This window comes from Thamnophis sirtalis, unplaced genomic scaffold, assembly GCF_051295495.1.
Source record: "Thamnophis sirtalis isolate CommonGarterSnake01/CBP01778 unplaced genomic scaffold, rThaSir2_p1.2 scaffold_2, whole genome shotgun sequence".
Classification (NCBI taxonomy): domain Eukaryota; kingdom Metazoa; phylum Chordata; class Lepidosauria; order Squamata; family Natricidae; genus Thamnophis; species Thamnophis sirtalis.
The window spans coordinates 27,589,854-27,602,483 of NW_028261382.1; the positions used below are offsets into that span (position 1 = coordinate 27,589,854).

A 12,630-nucleotide genomic window follows, 5' to 3' on the forward strand; every position below is an offset into this window, starting at 1 on the left:
CTCACGTGACCTGCCTGTAAGCTGACCTCCGGAGGAGGGGAGGGCTGTTGGTCCCCCCACTTGTGTCCCGGCAGAGCAAGCGAGGTATCCCTGCATGCCACAGGGCAGGGGCAGTGAGCCAAGCCGTGGCCCCCTTCACCCCTCATGGCTGCCCCCCAGCCAGCGCGGCGGAGCCCAAAATGGAGACATGGGAAGGTAAGGGTGGGGAGCGGGGTTAGGCGAAGGGGGCCTGGGTCTGCCCTTCGCAGAGAGCTTTGAGGAGGGGGCAGGCGAGTCCCCTCCATGCCTAAAAGTGCTTCTCTATTGTTTGTCGGCTTCCCAGATGGCCCCCCAAGAGGAGGGGGAGTATTTTGAGGAGGGGGCGGTGGTTTTTTTCCCCGTTTGCGAATGTTTTCTATGCCCCCCCTCCCTTCTCTTTGACACTTTGGGGAAAAGTGGCTTTGCATTCAGTTGTGTGTGTGTGTTTCTCTGGCTTTGCGGGGGTCCCTCCCTTGGGGGTTCCTCATCTGTCCATACAAGCCCCCTTTGGCGTCATTGCAAACAGGGAACTTCCCGGAGTGGTGGGGGGGGGAAGCCCCCAACTCCCCTAGGAAGGCATGGATCAAATCCCAGGCTAGTAGTAGTTTCTCAGTCCTAGTTGGGGGGGGGGGAGAAAGAGGAGGGGGCGACCTTAATTGCTTTTGTTTGTCCTGAGCCCCTCTGGAGGCTTCCGGCTGCCTCTGAGCTTCCTCAGGCCCCCCTCTCTCCCCCCCACCCTCTTTTTTATTTTGGCTTTCTTCTTTTCGCCCAGCCCAAAGAAGCCCCCTCCTCACATTTCTCCTCTCTCGCTGGGCCTTCCGTCCTGCTGGAAAGGAACAGGGAGGGCAGGGTAGTAGGCCGTCCCCCAAATGGGCCCAAAGGAGGGTTGGTGCTTTTGCCCAGCCCCCTTCCCACTCACCCCCAGGCCCCCGAGATCAAAGCCAACCAGAGAAAGTGGGAGGGAAGAAGGAGAGGGAAAGAGAGAGAGAAGAAAAAGAGAGAGAAAAAAGAAAGAAAAAAGAAAGGGAAAGAAAGAGAGAAAGAGAGAGGAAAAAAGAAATAAAAAGAGAGAGAGGGAAAGAGAGAGAAAAAAGAAAGAAAGAAAAAAAGTAAGGGAAAGAGAGAGAGAAAGAGAGGAAAAAAGAGAAAGAAATAAGAGGGAAAGAGAGAGAGAGGAAAAAAGAAAAAAGAGAAAGAAAGAAAGAAAGAAAGAAAAAGACAGAGAGAAAGAAAGAGAGGGAGAGGAAAAAGGAAAGAAAAAAGAGGGAAAGGGAAATAAATAAAAAAGAGAAAGAGAGAGAGAGAAAGGAAAGAAAAAGAAAGAGAGTTGGAGGAACTGAAGTGTGAACATTTCGAAGTTGCCCATGGGATTTTTGGTCCAGCTACCCAGGCTGGGTGGATGGGATGGCAAACTGCTACTTTTTGGGGGGGCGAAGGGGACAGGCCAAGCACCAGAGGTCCTCTCCCCGCTACTGTGGGATGATGCCTGGCGCCCCCCACCCCAAAAGCCTCTGCAAAATGGGGGCCTGTCCCATCAGCTGCCCTATAGCCGAAGGGGCTTCCCCTCCACCCACCCCCTTGTCCGCTTCAGATCTGTGGCTTGTGCTCCCATCCTTTCCCCAGCCAGGGATGCCATGGGGAGGGGAGGGCAGGGGGGAGGGCAGGGGCAGAGAGCAGGATTCCTCTTGGGAAGCATGTGGCGCCTCGGAGGCTTTAATTGACCCAGCTAAGCTGAGGAATAGTTTAATGATAATTAATGCTTGGTAATGATTTCATCTGGGTCTTTCTAAAGGATAAGGAGAAGTTTGCAAAAGAATTGACTTCAAGAGACCTGCCAGTAAGGGTCGGTTCCTTCCTTCCTTCCTTCCTTCCTTCCTTCCTTCCTTCCTTCCTTCCTTCCTTCCTTCCTTCCTTCCTTCCTCCCTCCCTCCCTCCCTCCCTCCCTCCCTCCCTCCCTCCCTCCCTCTCATTTCTCTCCTACCTTCCTTTCTTTCTTCCTACCTTCTTCTCATTCCTTCCTCTCATACTTATCTCCTGCCTCCATCCCTCCCTTTCTTCATCTTCCTCTCATTCCTCCTCCCTCCCTTTCTTCTTTCCTTCCTTCTTCTCATTCCTGTCTCCTTCCTCCCTCTCTCTCCTTCCTTCCTTCCATTCCCACCTTCCCTTCCTTTCTACTTCTCCTTCCTTCCTTCCTCTCATTCTTATCTTCTCCCTCCCTCCCTGCCTTCCTCTCCTTCCTTCCTCTTCCTCTCATTCCTATCTCCTCCCTCCCTTTCTCCGTTCCTTCCTCCCATTCCTTCCTTCCTCTCATTCCTGTCTCCTTCCACTCTCTCCTTCCTTTCTTCCATTCCCACCCTCCCTCCCTCCCTCCAGCTCCTTCCTTCCTTCCTCTTCCTCTCATTCTTATCTCCTCCCACCATCTCTTTCCTTCCTATCCCTTACTGCCTTCTTTCCTTTCATTTCTCTCCTGTCTTCCTGCCTTCATCTTTCTCTCATTCCTATCTCTTCCGTCCTTCCTTCCTTCCTTTCATTCATTCATTCCCACCTTCCCTTCCTTCCTCTCATTCCTATCTCCTCCCTCCCTCTCTTCCTCTCTCTCTCTCTCCTTCCTTCCTTCCTTCCTTCCCCTCCTTCCCCAAAGCTAGAAATGGGAGACTGAGCCCTGTTCCCATGGAAGCTGTGGGTGGGTGGGTGCTTTCCCACCCAAATGGTGGGGGGCTTGCCAAGCCTCCAGGCTCTCTCCCAAACAATGCCTCCAATTGTTGGGCCCTCGAGTTTTCAATATTGTTCTGGTTTGTGCAGTCACAGAGCTGCCAATGGGAGGTTTTCGGCCAGGGGCGACTGCCTGGCCGCAGCCCCTCCCCTTCCCACTCCTCTAGCATGGTCCTTCCCCCCACCCTCCTTCCTCTCCCCAGCCAGGATTGGTGGCTTGGATGGGGAGGGGGCTGGAAAACTCAACACCCACCCAGGGGTCCCCCTTAATCTCTTTTCTCTGCTCATCAGATAACTAAAGACCGAGATAATAAGGCCTCTAAAATCTGTACAGTAACTCCTCCGCTTGAGGTCCTAGCCAGGAGGAGGAGGGGGGAGCCTGGGTGGACCCTCGTGATCCAACATTTCTCCCCCCCCCCCATGTTTATATCACTACAACAGACCCCTTGCCTGTAAATACTTTTGGTCTCCATGATGTAAAGAAGATGTGGAGACTCTAAAAAGAGAAGAGCAACAAAGAGGATGAGGGGACTGGAGGCTAAAACATATGAAGAACGGTTGCAGGAACTGGGTATGTCTAGTTTGATGAAAAGAAGGACTAGGGGAGACACGATAGAAGTCTTCCAGTATCTCAGGGGTTGCCCCAAAGAGGAGGGGGTCAAGCCACTCTCCAAAACACCCGAGGGTAGGACAAGAAGCAATGGGTGGAAACTAATCAAGGAGAGAAGCAACTTAGAACTGAGGAGGAATTTCCTGACAGTGAGAATAATTAATCAGTGGAACAACTTGCCTCCAGAAGTTGTGAATGTCCCAACACTGGAAGTCTTTAAGAACAAGTTGGATAGCCATTTGTCTGAAGTGGTGGAAGGCTACCTGCCTAAGCAGAGGGTTGGACTAGAAGACCTCCAAGGTCCCTTCCAACTCTGTTATTCTACTCTATTCTATTCCATTCCATATTCTATTCTATGCAACTGGAGGGTAAAACATACAAAGAACGGTTGCAGGAACTGGGTATGTCTAGTTGAATGAAAAGAAGGACTAGGGGAGACAGGATAGCAGTCTTCCAGTATCTCAGGGGTTGCCCCAAAGAAGACGGAGTCAAGCTCTTCTCCAAAGCACCATGAGGGCTGGACAAGAAGCAATGTGTGGAAACTAATCAAGCAAAGAAGCAACTTAGAACTAAGGAGGAATTTCCTGACAGAACAATTCATCAGAATTAATCAACTTGCCTCCAGAAGTTGCTCCAACTCTGGAAGTCTTTAAGAAGATGTTGGAGAACCATTTGTCTGAAGTGGTGTAGGATTTCCTGCCTAAGCAGGGGGTTGGACTAGAAGACCTCCAAGGTCCCTTCCAACTCTGTTATTCTAATCTAAATACCTATTTCTTATGGGCTTCTTCATACCCCTGGAAAATAAACCTCTCTGGCCCTTCAGTTGAATGAAAAAAACTTCATTTTAACCCCACTGCAGGGCACAATGTGGGCCATTTTCTGCCCACTGCCCCTGCCCCAGATGGGATCCTCCTTTTTTAAAAGTTTTATTTATCTTTCTTTTCTTTGATATACATAAGTGCTTAGTGAACAGTGTATTGTCCCGCTCAATTCACTTTAGGAACCATACTAATAACAATAGTAATATTATTCTGGTATACAGTGGTTATAGGGCTCAGGGGCTAAGACGCTGAGCTTGTCGATCAGAAAGGTTGGAAGTTCGGCGGTTCGCATCCCTAGCACTGCGTAACGGAGTGAGCTCCCGTGACTTGTCCCAGCTTCTGCCAACCGAGCAGTTCGAAAGCACGTAAAATATGCAAGTAGAAAAATAGGAGCCACATTTGGTGGGAAGGGAACAGCATTCCATGCGCCTTCGGCATTGAGTCACGCCAGCCACATGACCACGGGGACGTCTTTGGACAGCGCTGGCTCTTTGGCTTTGAAACGGAGATGAGCACCGCTCCCTAGAGTCAGGAACAACTAGCACCTATTGTGTGGATGCCCATTAATGGGGGCTGCCATGATGGATCTGAAGTGACAGGAGCTCTTTAATATTACATTTATAAGCTGCTCAGAAGGTTTCACTTCCATTTTTAATGCTTGCTTTTTCCTCTCACACTTGGAGTCTGGTGCTACAGATGCATTTCCGTCCAAACAATCAGATAACTCAGTGATGGCAAACTTTTTCGGCACTGAGTGCGCAAACTGGAATACGCATGCATTTGTGCGCGCCACAGGGCCAGAACCCAAACACCAGCTGGCCAGCACCGGCATGCCTGTTTTTTGGCCATTTTCAGGCTGTTTTGGGGCTGTTTTTGGACCATTTTTTGGCCCTGAAAATGGCCTAAAAGTGGTTTTAAAACAGCCTGGAAAAGCGTAGAAAACAGCTCCAAAAATGGCCTGTTTTGAGGGCGTTTTTCAGGACATTTTCCAGTGCTCCAGTGCCCGCAAAGACCAGCTGGTGATGGTACATGTGCCCACAGAGAGGACTCTGCGTGCCACCTCTGCCATGCATGCCACAGATTCGCCATCATGGATATACCTTGTAGTCTAAGTAGATTTGCAAAACAAGGGGATAAAGGAAGATTCCTGCACTTTGTGATTGATCTCATAGTTGCTGTGAAATTGTGTGAAGGCATCAATGCAGGGCATGTTCTCTCAGCTTGCAGGCCTTGGATTCAGGGAATGGGTTTGCCCACAATGTCAATATTGCAGAAAATGCACGGCCTCCTGCTACATAACTAAGCTCCCATTTCGTGCTGAATGAGCTACATTATCAATGCGTCTTAAATAGAAAACTTATCTTCAGATAGGTTTTTTTTAAACTCTAAAAGCATTTTGTTAAAATAAATTTGATTTAAACAAATCCAAAAAGTCTAATTTAATTTTTTTTTAAATCCACAATTTTTTTAAAGTTGATTTTTTTATCCACCCTGGTTTTGGGGAGCGGGTTTTAAACCCAGGCCCTTTGGCAGAATGTTGGGGTCGTGGTAGCCCCGTCCGCCCAGCCAGCTTCCCACCTCAAGCAGGGTCAGCCAAGGATGCAGGATAATGAGGGCAGGGCCTCAGCGGGTCGAGTTCCTCGCTCTGGGCACCGTGCATGCACCAAGTCGGGGTTTTGACATCTCCGTCTCAGCCGTGATTAGCCAATGCCCACTGGGGTTGGCAAAGCCGTGGCTTGGCCTCATTATGTCCGAGCCAGGATGGGAAACCTTGGCTTAGTGGAAAACGACAGCTCTGCTTTTGGGGAAAATGAGGTGCTTTGCTTTCTCTCTCTCTCTCTCTCTCTCTCTCTCTCTCTCTCTCTCTCTCTCTCTCTCACTCTCACTCTCACTCTCACTCTCACTCTCACTCTCACTCTCACTCTCACTCTCTCTCACACTCTCTCTCTCACACTCTCTCTCTCTCTCTCTCTCTTTATGTATTTGTATCTCTCTCCTATTTATCTCTTTCTCTGTTTCTCTCTTGTTCTTTCTCTATCTCTCTGTTTCTCTCTGTGTGTGTATCTGTCTGTCTGTCTATCTATGTATGTATCTGTTTCTCTGTGTTTCATTCTTTATTTCTCTCTCTCTGTTTCTTTCTTTCTATCTATCTATCTATCTCTATCTACTATTTAACTATTTTCTCTGTTTCTCTTTCATTCTTTCTCTGTTTCTCTCTCAGTATCTGTCTGTCTGTCTGTTTCTCTATTGCTCTTTCTATTTCTATCTCTGTTTCTCTCTCATTTTTTCTTTATCTCTCTGTTTATTTCTCTCTCTCTCTCTCTCTATGTATTTGTATCTCTCTCCTATTTATCTTTTTCTCTGTTTCTCTCTTGTTGTTTCTCTATCTCTCTGTTTCTCTGTGTCTGTGTATCTGTCTGTCTGTCTGTCTATCTATGTATCTGTTTCTCTGTGTTTCATTCTTTATCTCTCTGTTTCTCTCTTTTCTATCTATCTATCTGTGTGTTTCTATATTGCTCTTTCTATTTCTATCTCTGTTTCTCTCTCATTTTTTTCTTTATCTCTCTGTTTCTCTCTATCTATTTTTTCTCTCTCTCTCTCCCCTCAGAGAGAGAGAGGGAGGGAAAGAGAGAGAGATGTATTTAAAAGAGGTAGGTAGGTAAGTTGGATGGATGGATAGATAGATATGTATTTAAGAGGGGTGGGTAGATAGGTAGATAGGACAAGTGGGTAGATGGATGGATGGATGGACAGAGAGATATGGAGAGAGAGACAGAGAGGTATTGATATAGATAGAATATATGGGATAGAATTAAGATCACGTGAAGGGTTAATACCACTTTATAATGCCTTGGTAAGGCCACACTTGAAATCCTGCATTCAGTTTTGGTCACCACAATGTAGAAAAGATGTGGAGACTCTAGAAAGAGTGCAGAGAAGAGCAACCAAGAGGATTAAGGGATTGGAGACTAAAACATGAAGAATGGTTGCAGGAACTGGGTATGTCTAGTTTAATGAAAAGGAGGACTAGGGGAGACATGATAGAAGTCTTCCAATATCTCAGGGGTTGCCCCAAAGAAGAGGGAGTCAAGCTATTCTCCAAAGCACCTGAGGGCAGGACAAGAAGCAACTGAGGGTAGAAACTAATCAAGAGAGAAGCAACTTAGAACTGAGGAGAAATTTCCTGACAAGTTAGAACAATTAATCAGTGGAACAGAAGTTGCCTCCAGAAGTTGTGAATGCCCCAACACTGGAAGTCTTTAAGAAGATGTTGGATAGCCATCTGTCTGAAACGGTATAGGGTTTCCTGCCTAGGCAGGGGGTTGGACTAGAAGACCTCCAAGGTCCCTTCCAACTCTGCTATTGTATTATTGTATTACATGCATTTAGATAGATGAACCAAGGTGCTTCCAATGTTGTAACTCCTACATGGAGGGAGGGATGATACCCAAGAACCCCTTTGAAAGGACCTCTTGTCTCTTCTTCTCCCTCCCTCCCTCTCCCTCCCCACCAGCCTGTCACCCTCCTCCCCTTCCTCCCGCAGATGACCGGGTGGAACAGCGCACCTGCCTGATCTGTGGGGACCGAGCCACAGGCCTCCACTACGGCATCATCTCCTGCGAGGGCTGCAAGGGCTTCTTCAAGCGCAGCATCTGCAACCGGCGGGTCTACCGATGCAGCCGGGACAGGAACTGTGTCATGTCTCGCAAGCAGCGCAACCGGTGCCAATACTGCCGACTCCTCAAGTGCCTCCAGATGGGGATGAACCGGAAAGGTGCCGATCAGTCGGGCCGCAAGCGGGGAAGGGTGGTGGAGGTTGGGGATTGGGTGTGGAGGCGTCTCCTCGATCCTCCTTGAACCAGTAGGACCTCATAGGTGAACGTTAAAATTAAAGGCACTTATCAAAATGGAGCTCGCTCAGCGGCTGAAATACACCAAGTAAATGAGATGAAGAGTGTGGAAGAGAGAAAAGAGGTAAAGGGAAGAAGAGAGGGCATGGGGGAAGAGGAGAGAAAGAAGGAGTGGAAAGAGGAGAGAATGTGGAAGAGAGGAGAGAGGTAAAGGAAAGAAGAGAGCGATAGGAGAGAGGGCAGGGGGGGAAGAGCAGGAGAGAAAGAAAGTGGAAAGAGGAGAGAGGAAGAGGAGAGTGATAGGAGGGAGGGGGAGGAAGGAGGAGAGAAAGAAGGAGTGGAAAGGAGAGAGTGTAGAAGAGAGGAGAGAGGTAAAGGGAAGAAGAGAGAGAGGGCATGGGGGGAGGAAGAGGAGAAGAGAAAGAAGTGGAGAGAGGAGAGAGTGTAGAAGAGAGGAGAGAGGTAAAGGGAAGAAGAGAGGGATAGGGGGAGAGAAAAGGAGTGGAAAGAGGAGAGTGTGGAAGAGAGGAAAGAGGTAAAGGGAAGGAAGAGGAGAAGAGAAAGAAGTAGTGGAGAGAGGTAAAGGGAAGAAGAGAGGGTTAGGAGGGAGGGGGAGGAAGAGGAGAGAAAGGAGTGGAAAGAGGAGAGAGGAGAAGGAGAGAAGAAGGGGAAGGAGAGAAGAGAAGGATGACAGAGGAAGAGCTGTCTGCCATCAACTTCTTGCTCTAGAACAACTGTGGCACTCACCTCTGTGGGAAGATGGCTGCCTTAGTCTGGATGGCCAATGAGGGAATAGCACGAGCCCTTAGACCTATATGCCACGTCACACTTCTTTGCAGCCCTCTCTAAGCGGTTGACAGAGTCAGCCTCTTGCCCCCAACAATCCGGGTCCTCATTTGACCCACCTTGGAAGGTTGAGTTAAGCAGGTCAGGATTGAACTGCTGGCAGTTGGCACAACTATCCTGCAATACTGCATTCTAACCACTGTGTCACTACGGCTTCCTTCCTTCTTGTCTTCCCTCCCTCCCTCTCTCCTTCCTTCCTTCCTTTGCAATAGACTCCTATAGTGTTTCATGGTGTTTTCCAGCCCTTTCTAAGAAGTGGGAAGGGAAGGTAGAGGTAAGGAGAGAGAGAGGAGAGAGGGAAATAGAAGGAGAGGAGAAGTAGCAGAGAAAGAAGGGAGTGGAAAGAGGAGAAGGAGAGAGGAAGGGGAAGTAGAGAAGAGAAGGATGTCAGAGGGAAGAAAGGAGGTAGGGAGAAGGAGGAGGAGAGAGGGAGAAGAAAGGGATGGATAAGGTACAAATACGGTGTATGGAGAGCAGAAGAGCCAATAATCGTTTTGGGGGGTTGATGGTAAGACAAATTGATGTAAATATCTAAAAATATAAAATAATGTTGGTTATGTAACAGTAGACATGTGGTTATTTGTTATGAAAATGGAAAAAAAACTATTAAAAGAAAAGAACTAGTACGACTGGGGAGGGGGGGTCACAGGGTAGCACTGTTGCAGTATTTGAGGTCCCAAAGAGGAGGGGGTCAACTTATTCTCCAAAGCACCAGAAGGCAGGACGAGAAAGAATGGATGGAAACTAATTAAGGAGAGAAGCAACCTGGGATTAAGGAGAAACTTTCTGACAGTGAGGACAATGAACCAGTGGAACAACTTGCCACCAGAAGTTGTGGGTGCTTCATCACTGGAGGCATTTAAGAAGAGACTAGTTGCTTATCTGAAATGTTATAGGTTCTCCTGCTTGAGCAGGGGGCTGGACTAGAACTCCAAGGTCCCTTCCAACTTCCTCCCTCCCTCCCTCCCTCCTTGAAAGGTTCTGCTTCAGCAGGAGGCTCCAAAGTCCCTTTGAACTTTTTTTCCTTCCTTCCTTCCTTCCTTCCTTCCTTCCTTCCTTCCTTCCTTCCTTCCTTCCTTCCTTCCTTCCTTCCTTCCTTCCTTCCTTCCTTCCTTCCTTCCAGGTACTCCTGCTTGAGCAGGGGGCTGGACTAGAAGACCTCCAAGGTCCCTTCCAACATTATCCTTACTTACTTACTTACTTACTTACTTACTTACTTACTTACTTACTTACTTACTTACTTACTTACTTACTTACTTAAAGGTTCTCCTGCTTGAACAGGGGGCTGGACTAGAAGACCTCCAAGATCCCTTCCATGTTGATTCCCTTCCATTCTAACTGTAATTCTATTCCATTACCTTCTGCATTCTATTTTATTCTATTTCAGTGATGGCTAACCTTTTTCTCCTTGCATGCCTATACCCATACCCATAATGCAATGTGCCCTGTCCCCCCGCACATGTGTGCGACCCCTGTGCTCTCCACACACATGTGCATCACACACACACACACACACACACACACACACACACACACACACACACACACGAGGTCTGTTTTGGGCCTAGCAGGCCTCCCTGACGCCTCCTGGGACCAAAAATGAGCTGCGACCACCCACCCATGCTACCCCCACCCCCCTAGCATGCACATGCAACGCCCCCCCTGCATGTGTGCACATCTCCCACATTGTGGCAGAGACCTAAAAATCAGGTGGCCGGCAGGAGGCGTGTGCGCATGCATGATGGAGCTAAACTAGCCAACAGCTTTCATGCCTGCAGAGGGGGCTCCCTAATCCATAGTTTCTCCATTCCGGTTCCATTCCATTCTAATTGCAATTCCATTCCATTCTGCATTCTGTTCTGTTCTATTCTATTCCCTATTCTATTCTACTCTATTCTATCCTCTATTCATTCCATGTTCTATTCTCTATTCTATTCTCTATTCATTCTATGTTCTGTTCTATTCTATTCTACATTCTCTATTCATTCCATATTCTATTCTATTCTCTATTCTCTATTCATTCTATGTTCTATTCTATTCTATTCTACATTCTCTATTCATTCTATGTTCTATTCTATTCTATTCTATTCTACATTCTCTATTCTCTATTCATTCCATATTCTATTCTATTCTCTCTTCATTCCATGTTCTGTTCTCTATTCTATTCTCTATTCATTCTATGTTCTATTCTATTCTATATTCTCTATTCATTCCATGTTCTATTCTATTCTCTATTCATTCCATATTCTATTCTATTCTATTCTATTCTCTATTCATTCCAATCCTATCCTATTATTCCAATTCCCAATTCTAAACTATTCATTACTGGAGGCTCTCGTTCTTGAGCAAGGGGGGTTGGACTAGAAGACCTCCAAGGTCCCTCCCCACTCCATGCTGGAGTGAGAGAGAAAGAGGAGAGAGGCAAAAAGAGACAGAAAGAGAGAAAGAGAGAGAAAGGAAGGAAGGAAGGAAAGAAAGGAAAGCGAGAGAGAGGCAAAGGAGAGTGGCAAAAAGACGGAAAGAGAATAAAAGAGAAGAAAGGAAGAGAAAGAGGAAAGACAGAAAGAGAAAGAAAGACAGAAAGGAAAGCGAGAGAGAGACGAAAGAGAGGCAAAAAGACGGAAAGAGATAGAAAGAGAGGAAAGAGAGAAAGAAAGAAAGAAAAGAAGAAAGACAGAAAGAGAGACAGAAATGAAAGCGAGAGAGATGAGAGATGCAAAAAGACAGAAAGAGATAGAAAGAGGAGAGAGAGAAAGAAAGAAAGAGGAAAGGGACAGAAAGGAAACAAAGAGGCAAAAAGAGAGAAAGAGAGAGAGAAAGAGAGGGTTCTCCTGGGATGGTGAAACTTACTTTAGAGAAGATTCAGAAGCTGCTGTCCAGGTTCTGGGCGGGGTCTTCAGGCGCAAGCTGCTCCTTTAAAGAAGCTGTTTTCTTCCCTGCATCTGGTGGGCACTTGGAGCCTGGCTTCCCATCTGCTTCGCAGCACCCCAAGAGCGGGAGGAAACAAAAGTTTTCCCAGGGGGGCAGCAGCTGGTCTGGTGTGTGGCCACCAGAGGGAGCCTGAAGGTCTTTGACCAGCTGTGGCCAGCGATGCCACATGCAACCCGAGTCTACGAAAAGCTTCTCGCATTTTGTGGCTGCAGACACACACATACACACACACACACCAACATTCACAAGGAAGAGCTCCCTATTTTTCCCTGCCCAGCGGGGCGGTTAAGGACCCCGTTGTCTAGGGAGAAGAAAAAGTTTTGCAGATCCATCTCTCTGCTGATCAGGCTGGGCCCAGGGTGTGTGTGGCCTTTTCTCTCTTCTCAAACCACAGCTGGCACGGGCTTACGGGCTCCATTAAGGTTGTAAGTCGAGGACTAGTTGAAAAACAAAGAGGTCCCCTTCTCCTGAAGAACCCCCGAGGAGCACAAAATGTGTCCTGTAGCACCTCCTCCTGGTCAGGAGATCACATAGCAATAGCTCATAGATTTATATGCCGCTTCACGTGCTTCACAGCCCTCTCTGGTTTACAGTCAGACTCTTCCTCGCCCCCCCCCCCAAAAAAAACAATCTGGGTCTCATTTTACCCACCTCCGAAGGATGCAAGGCCAAGTCAACCTTGAATCGGTCAGGATCAAACTACTGGCAGTGGGCAGAGTTAGCCTGCCATACTGCATCCTAACCATTGCATCACCACGGTAGGTAGGTAGATATAGATGATACATAGATGTTAGATGAATGGATAGGAAAGGAAAGATAAGATACATAGATTAGATAGATA

The 12,630-nt window shown here is 47.6% G+C and overlaps 1 protein-coding gene across 1 annotated transcript in view; it reads left to right on the forward strand.

The window, feature by feature from the left end:
* NR6A1 (nuclear receptor subfamily 6 group A member 1) overlaps positions 1-12,630 on the forward strand; it is a 76,918-nt gene that overhangs the window by 45,117 nt on the left and 19,171 nt on the right. The window contains exon 4 of the mRNA XM_087704565.1: positions 7,676-7,936. Coding sequence (XP_087560691.1) covers positions 7,676-7,936 — 261 coding nt within the window. The remainder of the gene's footprint in view (positions 1-7,675; positions 7,937-12,630) is intronic.